Source organism: Cajanus cajan, chromosome 3 (genome assembly GCF_000230855.2).
Source record: "Cajanus cajan strain Asha chromosome 3, NIPB_CcT2T_4, whole genome shotgun sequence".
Classification (NCBI taxonomy): Eukaryota; Viridiplantae; Streptophyta; class Magnoliopsida; order Fabales; family Fabaceae; genus Cajanus; species Cajanus cajan.
This window is the reverse complement of record NC_138519.1, coordinates 72,410,104-72,421,432: the sequence shown is the minus strand read 5'-3', so window position 1 is coordinate 72,421,432 and position 11,329 is coordinate 72,410,104. Positions and strand designations below refer to the sequence as shown.

The 11,329-nt window shown below is 29.0% G+C and overlaps 1 protein-coding gene and 1 long non-coding RNA gene across 4 annotated transcripts; one reads left to right on the top strand and one right to left on the bottom strand.

Annotated features, from left to right (window-relative positions):
• Window positions 1-454: 454 nt before the first annotated feature.
• Window positions 455-4,339, bottom strand: LOC109814793 (uncharacterized). Of its 3 annotated transcripts, XR_014432622.1 has the most exons (7): window positions 4,204-4,336; window positions 4,062-4,109; window positions 3,780-3,955; window positions 3,151-3,313; window positions 2,773-2,942; window positions 2,606-2,648; window positions 455-638 (listed from the first exon to the last, which is right to left on the bottom strand). It is a non-coding gene; the product is annotated as an uncharacterized LOC109814793 (long non-coding RNA). The 3 variants fall into 3 exon arrangements; XR_014432621.1 differs by lacking the exon at window positions 4,062-4,109 and having other exon boundaries at window positions 4,204-4,339; XR_002241095.3 differs by lacking the exons at window positions 2,606-2,648; window positions 4,062-4,109 and having other exon boundaries at window positions 4,204-4,339.
• Window positions 4,340-8,108: 3,769 nt separating this feature from the next.
• Window positions 8,109-11,095, top strand: LOC109814792 (zinc transporter 6, chloroplastic). Its single transcript, XM_020379299.3, has 3 exons — window positions 8,109-8,563; window positions 10,014-10,370; window positions 10,657-11,095. The coding sequence occupies exons 1-3, from the start codon at window positions 8,249-8,251 to the stop codon at window positions 10,969-10,971; spliced, it is 987 nt and encodes a 328-aa protein (XP_020234888.1). The 5' UTR covers window positions 8,109-8,248; the 3' UTR covers window positions 10,972-11,095.
• Window positions 11,096-11,329: the final 234 nt, after the last annotated feature.

Here is an 11,329-nt window from a genome sequence, read left to right as displayed (position 1 = left end):
TATTTTTAAAATATATTTGAAATTATTTTAAAAGCGCATTTTTATTATAAATTGAAAAATAATATTATGTATATTTTAGTCATTTATCAAATTATTATTTAAATTTATCACTAACCATATTAATCATTAAAAATTAATAATGACTATATTATATTGTTATTTAATTCAAGTAACTTATAAATAAAAATTTTACTTGTCAAATTCTAGGATCACTTATTTTAATAAATTATATATATAATTATAATAATATTTATGTGTTTTGTATGTTTCTTGTTCAAATATAATTACATAAAGATACATTAAATTAACAAATTTTAACATTATAAAAAAAAATCAAGTCAACATCTAGCCATAGATCTAGCATGACATATTTTTTATTATTAAGACATTAACATCCATCAATTTTAAAACATATCCATCATATTAAGTAATTCAAAATCAAATTCATGATCAATGCTCAAAAGTAAAATATGTAAATTGTCCCAAAATTAATCTTGCTTCAAATATAAAACATAGGTTCAAATTCATGAGTTCATCATGTCAAAAAAAAAACAAAAATAATGTCAAACTCCATGAACATTACTATCTAATGAAGATCCTCCTTGTGGTGTTGGCATGTCATGTCCACTCCCTTCATCCTATAAAATACAAATTGTTTAATGTTATCCTTATTAATAAAATATGCATAAAATATTAAACTTCAATTAAGTATTAATATAATTTAATTTAGTGCAAAATATAAAACACTTACCGCTACATTATTACTACCACTACCAAACATAGCCTCTAACTCAGGAGGAATATGTCCTTCCTTCATTTGTATGTAAGCAAGCATGACATTTTTTAATATCTTGACATTTTCTTGAGAAGTTGCCAATTCACCCTTCAAACTAATTACTTCCTTTTTCAATTGAAAATTTTTAGTGGAATCAAAATTTGAAGAACTGCACCCTACACCACTAAATCTTGTGGATGATTGAAATGCCACACTATGTAGACCTCCTAATCCCAAGCAACGTACATGTCCAGCATGATCCTTTCCCAACACTTTACTAAGACTATCATTAGTTGAAATTTCATTAGAGTTGTCACTTTGACTCATTTCTGTTGACATCTTCTCCCGAAAGAAACATGAATAAGTTCTTAAAGTCATTTTCATTTGTTTCTTCAATTTTAGAAGCAGTTTACTAAAAATTAAACAAATAAAAATTTGCATAGACTAATGTTTCAGCTTAATTAATCAACGATTTCGGGTTTAAGTTCTGCAACTGTATTAAATGCTCGAAAAGAGAATTTTCATAATAGTGATTTAAACAAGATGGTTTCTGATAAAAGATACGTGTGTTCTAAAAAGAATGTATATTATCACTGTTTGAGGGGGGAAGTTCTAGCTTGCTACATAAGGCAAACCTGGCTATATCTCAAACTACAACTATAATTGGAGTTTTTACATACCAACTTTTTTATGGAAAAAAAAGTAGTGTCCAGGCATAACTAATAACATTTACCTGTACCTGATACATACCAAATATGCCTAGTTGAAATCATGGTAATTTTACTTTTCTAAAATGCAAAATTTAACAGTTGGATTCAATCATCCCTATCAGTCAATTCATTTTCAGGGAACCTTTGTGGAGCATAATTAGTACTATATAATTCATTTATTTTTTTTTGGGTGATTCCGGTATTTTAAGTTATTTTTAATTATATTGTTGGGATAAAATATTTATCAATTTTGTGATAATTAATTTTTATCAAGAGAATTTAGCTATTCATCTAAGTCTGTCTTCACAACTATGATTGTTTAAGGTAAACTATATACTAAAACTAAGTTGATGTATAACACAAGTTTTGCTTCGGAAGGGTTGTTTGTAATTAAATTGATATTTGTTATTGTTTTGGGAATTTTATTACATAATATAGGTATAAAAAAGCAACTGAAACATATATGTTTCCTAGTCCTAGCTACTTTCTTTCATCTGCGTGTTTAGAATTGAATTTCAACTTATTTTTATCTGTATTGGCTGATAATGTTTTAATTCAATGATGCAAGGTAAACTTTTCTTCTTTTTTTTTTCTTTCATAATCCTAAAGTTGAGATGCTACTTATGTTTCTCTCTATTCAAGTTCTTTGGTCTGCAATTTGGAGGTCTGGCTGTCACCATAAACAGTGCCCTATATAAAATTAAATTTGGCAGCAATCTTCAAACGCCACATTAGACAACAAATCTTAACCACATAGTAAAAGCAATACCTTATTGTTTATCTGCTTGGGAGAAATAAACTAATGTTTAACCATTGACAGGATAAGCTAAACATAAGCCCTAACCACTTAAGAATGAAGCAAAACAAAATTTTAACGCTTAATCATTCATACATCAACATTTAACAGTCATGAGCAAAGGTTTATATCAAAGCAATCTTATACAGATTTTTTAGGGGACCAGGCTATGCATATACATGCCATATGAAATTCTGATCGGAATAAATCACAGTAAATAGAATTCTTTTTAGATACAAAAAAAAAGTATTTCTCAACCAACCAATTGTGTGTAAAAGGTGATTAATAATTAATATGTTCAATTCAAATTTATTTGCAACATACCCCAATAGACCTTGCCTCCTCATTGATATAAGACCTTACAATCCTGTATGTTATAGATAATAATTGACAGGTCAACATGGTGTTATTCTGTCATGCTTCTGAAAAATAACATGACTGAAAAAAGTTCTATAAAATATCAAAGAGTCTTGACACATGTTGATTGTTACCTTCCCTGCCTTGTCCCCTGAACCAGGGATATGTTCATAATTTCTGTATTGCTCAAGCCTAGTTTTTCGATATCTTTCTATAGTGATGCCAAGGCTATTCCAAGGAATTCCCTGGATGTCTTGTCCTCTTCTAGCCTCAGCAGCTGTAAGCCTGTAACTACCTTACCACTCTGTACCAACACTACAATATTAGTCCTAGAAATCTAAAGATAACCTTATACATAGTTTATATTTGCTTGATGAATCATTCAAGTATGAGGAACGTAATTTGACACCACCACTAATTGCTAATGATTAACCACAATACGAAACATATTCATCAACAACATATTCATAAAATAGCAGAAACTGAAAACTGCAAAACAGCACTATACAAACCGAGTTATCATATTCATCTGTGTCAGACTCTACACCACCCCGTTCTCTATTAATAGATTCATCGTCCATGCCATCTTCTACATCTTCCATTTCACATTCATCCGCCATATATTCAGTATCACCCCCTTGGTGATTGGACATGTTCTGCCCAACTAATTAGAGCCTATAATAACAAGAATGGTAAAAAAGATAGAAAATCAGCGGCAAACACTAGTCCAGCGTGAGCAAAAATTGGGTCCAAAAGTTTAAATGTTTAAGTAAAAAATAAATAAACAACTTCCAGAGTTAAATTATCACCAAACAAGGACCTCCGCGTTGAGTAATGATGGAAAACAAGCATCAAATATTATTCAATTTTATACCTAATTATGTTTCAATAATTGGAAAATGATCAAAACAATGGTTAACTCATCAAGACAAATGATCAAACTCATCAAAGTCAAAACAATGGTTAACTCTGCTCCATAACGATCCACACAAACGTAAATGATCAAAACAACCAACAGAACGCCAAACACACAAAATCGACACGTGACAATAACAAGCACAAACGAGAAAGAAAAGGAATCTTGTTCATTTTCTTAGCGTTTTGCGGAATCCAAAGAGTGAAACAGAAGGGAGAAACTCACCCATGTAAATTGAGCTTGACTTTGCGGTGAACAGTGGGTTAATGGCGGAGCAAACCCTAGGAGAGAGAAAAAAAGAAAGCGAGTGCGGAGAGAAAAAGCGAGTGCAATACCAAATGAATCCCCGACAGGATTTGAAATTGAAACTCTCCTAGCAAATTTCGCTGTCCGATTCGAAGCTACAGGGACAACACAACCATCAGCAAAATTCAGGAGAATAGGAAATGATAGTTTAGACAGAAACAAATTGACTTAGACAGAAACAAATTGTATATGAAATCCTACCCTAAGATCAATTGAATGCATACATTTCCCGCGTGCAGGTTTCATAACCTAGGTTTTGATTCTCATTAGAGAATGGCAAATTGCGAGTATGAATTGAAGAAAACAGAACAGATTTAATACACTTGGATGATCGAAAACTCACCATGAATGGATTAATCGAGTAGAAAAGAGAAGCTCCTCACGAACAGTAATGATAGAGACGAAAGAGCAAACGAAGGAGCTTGAATTTTCACAACCATCGTTTAGGTTGATTATTTTGAACTAAAATTGTAAAAAAAAAATTTATTTTATTCTTTTAATAAAAAAATATTTTGATTGAGCTGGTCACATGTCTAAAAGTTGGCAACGTTTAAAATGAGGTGCTTAAATATTGTGGCAGTCTGAAACCGCCAAAAGTTTGCCTCTATTTTCATCTTTTCCCAAAATACCCCTGCGTACTTATCGTTAGATTTTCGGACTTCATTTTAAAAATGTTTTTTTTAAGTTTAATTTTAATAAAAAAATTATTTAACGTTCTGGCGCGGTTCAAAACCGCCAGAAACTGTCAACACTTGTAATGATTATCATTCTTGCAGTTTAAAACCGCCAGAAAGTGTCAATAATTTGTAGCGCTAACCATCTTTACCACAAATGTAACATTTTTTGGCGGTTTTTAGAAACCGCAAAAAAAAAACCGCCAGTAATTACCTATTTTTTTGTAGTGTATTAAATAACAAGTCGTTAGTTTTAGAAGGATTTAGTCATATGAATACGTGGATAAGATGAATATCTCATTAAAAATAACTAATCAATTTTTTTTTTACAAAGATTAACGAATAATCAATAAATTTAGTGATATTTCTTACAAACAATATGATTATAAAAACTCAATTTAGAATCTTAACTATTTTTAGTAGGCTTTATATTGTCCCATAAAATTTAGAACAATAACTAATTTTTATTCAAGTAATAAATGTGAAACAGTTCTTAAGTTATTTTTAATATGGTTTCATTTTATCTCTATTCTCACTAAAGCTCTTATTTAACTTTCATTTCTTTAATAGTTAATCAACCTTAGTTGTGCTTATTTAGAAAACTTTTACACAAATTTTAGAAAAGCTCATTTATTCCGATGATATTTTTGCAAACTTTAACACCAAGTAATTACTTAATTAAGCAACTCAATGGAGCTGCTCTTATTTCCTATGATTTTGCAATAGTGGTAATAAATTCGTTTTATCATTTTTTTAACTCCACACTTTTTCTTTCTTTCTTTCTCATCCTATCTACTCAACTTTCTAAATAAACTTTGATTTAGGATTTATAAAATTTAGTTTCTTTTGAATTTCATCTTCGTATTTGTTGAGAAAAATTCAAGTCCCACATCAACTAGAGATTAAGCAATTGAATAGTATATAAGTGGAAAGTAACCTTCACCTTACAAACCGGTTTTGTAGGGTTAAGTTAGACTTAAATCCACTATTCTGAGATAGTATCAGAGTTATCCTAGATTCTTAAAAATGGGCCACCTACCATTTATTGATACATGCACCATAAGCATGAGGGGGGTGTATTGAGAAAAAAAAAACTTAAGTCTCGCCAATCCTAGAAACAATTGAATAATATATAAGTGAAAAGTAATTCTCACCTTACAAGCCATTTTTGTAGGATTGAGTTAAACTTAAATTCACTATTCTAAAAGTATTATCTATTTCAATACATTACAGAAATTGGACAAACTTTAAATGAGTCTTGATTTATGTGTTAAAGAAAACAATATATGAATATACTCTGCAAACTGAATCGTATGTTAAAAATGGTCATGAAGTCATTCGCTGTTCCTTATAGATGGTTGATTTTCACCCTTGTTCCCATTAAATTTATTTCAACCAAGAAATTGATCACAAAGCTCTTAATTAAGAAAAAAAAATATTTACTCAAGAAATTATGAATAAACTAGTGAATCCTGTATAGATGAATTAAAGAATTAAATTGAATTAATCCCATATCAAAATTTAAAATGAATATCAATTCCAATTGGATCACATTTTTTTTTTCAACAGACCATTCAATTGAACGATCCTGATTAGACTCATCAAATCGGTTAGTAATCGCGTCACATTTTCAAAAGAATAATCCTTCATCAAATTAAATATCTATTCTTTCTTTGTGATTTTTATTTATATATATATATATATATAAGTACTCTCATGAGTTGCTTACACTTACTATTTCTTTGCAAGAACGACACTTGATTCTTACCATTTTATTTTATTTTTTAATATAGTCCCATTATTAAACTTTTTCTATTGCAAGAGCATCTATAATAGGAATACTTATATGTTATTTAACAATAACATATTATTTTATTATGTATCATATAAGATTCTGTGTTATTTAAAATTAGAATTAGTTACTTATATATATAATTATTTTTTATAGATTGCTTAACATTTGTGTGAATATATATGAGAGAAAATATTAGAGTTTGAGAGAGGGATAATATTTGTGATTTAAACAACTTTTTGATAATAACTTTCAATTATAATGAAAATTATATGAATTATTTGAAATTGATGTGACATATATATTTCTTATGGATTACTTAGCATATATGTATATGAACGTCCTACTTAATAATAAATAAATAAAATGGTGAGTTACAAAAACATCTAAATCCCCTAACATCTCGTTTCGACTTCTCCGATATGCCATCAATAAATGTGATTTTATTTTACCTTTTTTTTAGGGGGTGGTTTTATTTTTATATTCTACATATTATTTCATAAATTTTATAATCATTACTGAAAACCATTTTCTTAAAATGGAAGAAAAACTAAAAGCAAAGCAATTTCAAATATAACTACAATAAAGTTGCATGTTATATATTAACATACAAAAAGAGCTATTACAGATGTAATATAATATGAGAAAGAATCCATTTATTTCAGGAATAAGTTTACCTAAATTTATTCTGTTTAATAACTTATGTTCTACGTCAAATGTCAATTATCCAACTGTTAAATTTAAATTTTTTAATGCATAGATCAAGTCTGCAAATTTTTAAAAAAATTGAAAATAATTTGATATTTGATTTCATTAATTCAAATTGACAGATAATGATAAAATTATTTTATATATTAATTTAAATTAATGAAACGAAATATCAAATAATTTTTAATTTTTTTAAAAACTTGCAAATTTGATCTATGCATTAAAAATTTTAAATTCAACAATTAGATCATTAAAATTTAATATGAAACATGAGTTATTAAAAGAAGTAAATCTAGATAGACTTATTTAATTTTAAAATAAATGAATTCCTTCTCATAATATATATATATATACATATATATATATATATATATATATATATATATTGACATATATTCACATATAACTTTAATGTTAATTTTAAATAAAAATCAATAATATATTTTGATGTTACTGTAATCTAGACGCTTTTTCAAAAAATATCAACATATATTTTATATATATATATATATATATATATATATTGTACATATAAATAAAAATAATTTTTAATAATAAATATTATATTATTATAGGGTGTAATTGCATCATTTTTTTTTAATTCAAACACCAAAACATTTAAGAATTAGAAAGTATTCACTAATTAAAGACCACGAATCTTGAATGATTGGTATACTCTTTCTCAACAGCAGAATTCAAACCAATTTTGATTTTGCATTTTCTTTTGTGTTCATATCATCTTATAACTTTTTTATTTTTTAGTCTTTCTGTTCTTTCAATCTCCCTTTTCTCTTTACGTACACGTACACATGCACTCGAATGTGGGTGTAAAAGTATTTTTTTCAATTAAAAAACATCACGACAACACTACTACACTAGCCACTAGCAAGTTACAACTTTCGACATCTCCGTCTTTACGCGTAACCTTGTCACTCTCAAACAACCTTTAACATGCGTGACGAAAGATTGAACACCGAACAGTTTATCAAAAAATGCATGGCACTTCCACAAAAGAACGTTGTTGGATTTCAGACGCAGCACACAAAAGCAACCACCAATACAAAAAAGCCTTCGTGGAAACGTGCATGCATGGGACCTCTTCACTATGCTGAAAAAAGATACAAAACCAAAACTCAAACTAGTGCGCATCATTTCACCATTTCATCTCTCTTTAAGCCCTTCCAACCACCACTCTCAATCCCAACTATTGATTCATGGCACAGTGCGTGACCAACATGGCGCAGGCCGCCGCGTGCCGCAATGGTACGGCTGCGGCACACCTGAAAGTGATTTCCCTCTTCACGATCTTTGTGACCAGCATGACGGGTGTGTCTGCACCCGTCATGCTGGCACGATACTTTCAAGGGAAATCTCTTTATGACATGGCTATCTTGGTGATCAAGTGCTTCGCCGCCGGTGTTATTCTCTCCACCTCATTGGTCCACGTGTTGCCAGATGCCTTTGAGGCGCTTTCTGACTGCCAGGTGGCATCCCGGCATCCTTGGAAGGACTTTCCCTTCGCCGGACTGGTAATTTTACACGTCTATGTTCACTTGGGACAGAAAACAACAATACTCTTAACTTTTTTATTCGATGAAATTGAGTATCGGATGAATTTCATGTATGTTTTACTAATTATGTATGTTTTGTTTTTCATTTGGAGAATTTCATTCCTAAATCTAGTGAAAACTTTCATCTAACAAAAAATGCATCGGAAAGTATGTGTTAATATACATAACATGTTACTCTTTTTTTTTTTTTTTTTTTAAGTATTTCAAAAAGTTCATTTTTTTCAGATTCCTTATTTGTTTACTTTCCGTGATTTAAAATAATTGCGTGCTATATTATTTTATATACATAAAAAATAATAATAAAATAATTAAAAATATCACAAAATTATCTTTATTATTATTTACCAAAAAAAAATTATCTTTATTATTACATGTTTCAAGTTTTCATCTCGGATCCGGTTTAATTTTCCGTGGTCTTCAATTGCATGTTATAACTACACATGCATTACTAATACTTCTCTTTTATATATTTGTTTTTCTTAAGTTTAGTAAAATTAAGTTTCATAAAGTTTATTTTAAATATTTGAAGACTATTACAGGCAATGGGTGGGTAAAAGGCATTCCGTTTCTTTCTTTGAATACACATATTAGTAAAAATAATGAATTAATAGATTAAAAAAATTATATCAAAAGACTTTTATTAGTTATTATTTTATAATTTTTTAAAGGTTAAAATTTTTAATTGTAATGTGCATAATAAAATAAGAAATTTCCTTTAAATATATTAGTGAAGGAGAGAGACTACGTGCTTATAAAATAAAATAGATGATGATTGATTAGTCAATAATTTACAAAATGTAGAAAAAAGGAAATATAAATAAAATGAAAAGTAGTGAGAGAGATAAAGGCAGAAAGTGGTTGAAAGTTATTATAAGAATAAAATTGTCTAACAAATAACATACATCAAATCAGTCGTCTTTATTTATACGAGTAATGAAGAAGGTATTCCATGTCTATGTTAAAAAAATATTTTTTTAAAAATAAATTGGTAATTATTATTTTACATATGCATTCTTTTCCTATTTTATCTTTAAATATATTGGTGGAAAAAATTAGAATACAAATATAAGAATATAATCATCTTTGAAAAAGTGAGCTCCAAAAAGAGATATTTTCTTTATATATTATTAATAAAGTGAATATAGTTCTTGTTTCTATATTTTATTTAATAAAAATATTTAAAAATTATTAATATTTGTTTGATTTAACTGGTGTTGTATTTAGTTTTAAAATCTCAAAATTTTGAATTTAAATCTTATATTTATAAGAATGATTAATTTTTAATATTATTTTTTATTATTTAAAATTTTAGAAATAAAATGTTATAAATTATAATCAATAATCATTATTAATATATAAGAGTATGATTTATTATTTGAATTTTTGTGTTACTGTTCGATTGGCATAGGTGACACTCGGTGGGGTTCTGATGGCGCTGCTTGTGGACACTGTTGCAAGCTCCCACGTGGAGCATGCGCACTACACGCCAGTGGAGACGGAGGAGAAGGAGGGAGGTGGAGGTGGCGGTGGCGCGTGGAGCATGGAGGTGGTTGGTGGTGGTGAAGAAGAGAGGGTCGAAAAGTTGATGAAATTCAAGCAGAAGTTGGTGTCGCAGGTTTTGGAGATTGGAATCATCTTTCACTCTGTTATCATAGGAGTCACTATGGGGATGTCTCAGAACGTTTGCACCATTCGCCCACTTGTTGCTGCTTTGTCCTTTCATCAGATTTTTGAAGGCTTGGGACTTGGTGGCTGCATTGCTCAGGTTGCTTTTTGCTTAATTTTTCCTTCCAAACCAATCTTTCTTTAATCTTTATAATGCATGCTTTCGTAACTCCTATACTAATTCAAAATATAAACGTATTTGTCAAACTATTTTATAGCATAAAGAATTAAAGACTTTGTTTATGTTGGATTATGCTTCTGCTCTATTAAATTAATCCATAAACCCAATTGCACAACTGTTACATTAATTTGATTTATGTTTCGTGGCAAAAGATGTTGATTGGTATATATCTATCTTTATGTGGTGATCATGATCACAATTGCAGGCTGGATTTAGCTTTGGAACGACGGCTTACATGTGTTTCATGTTCTCAGTGACAACACCAATGGGGATAATTTTGGGGATGATATTATTCTCAATGACTGGTTATGATGATAGTAACCCTAATGCCTTGATCATGGAAGGGTTACTAGGTTCAGTTTCTTCAGGAATACTAATTTACATGGCTCTTGTTGACCTCATAGCAGTTGATTTCTTTCATAACAAGCTTATGAACTCCAATTTGTGGTTGAAAAAGGTGTCCTTTATTGCATTGACTCTTGGCTCTGCCTCAATGTCTGTTCTTGCACTTTGGGCTTGAACATTTTGTCTTCTGTTCAAATAATATTGTGCAAGGGTAAATACAAGATTAGTAAAAGGAATTCGCTTATGGTAATTATATATAATTTATTTGCTTTTAATTAAAAGTCTTATTATTTGGTGCATTAATTTTAAAATTTAATAAAATTATTTAATTAACTTATATGTATGTAGTTGTATTGTATCATAATGACACTACAACATAAATAGCTTTTAGCAACATTTTAAAAATGTTACTTAATTATGTATAAATGTTGCTAATTTGATTTAGCAACATATTATCAAATGTTGTATATAGTCCATGATGCTAAAGACTTTTAATAACATTTTTATATAATTAGGTAACATTTTTCAAATGT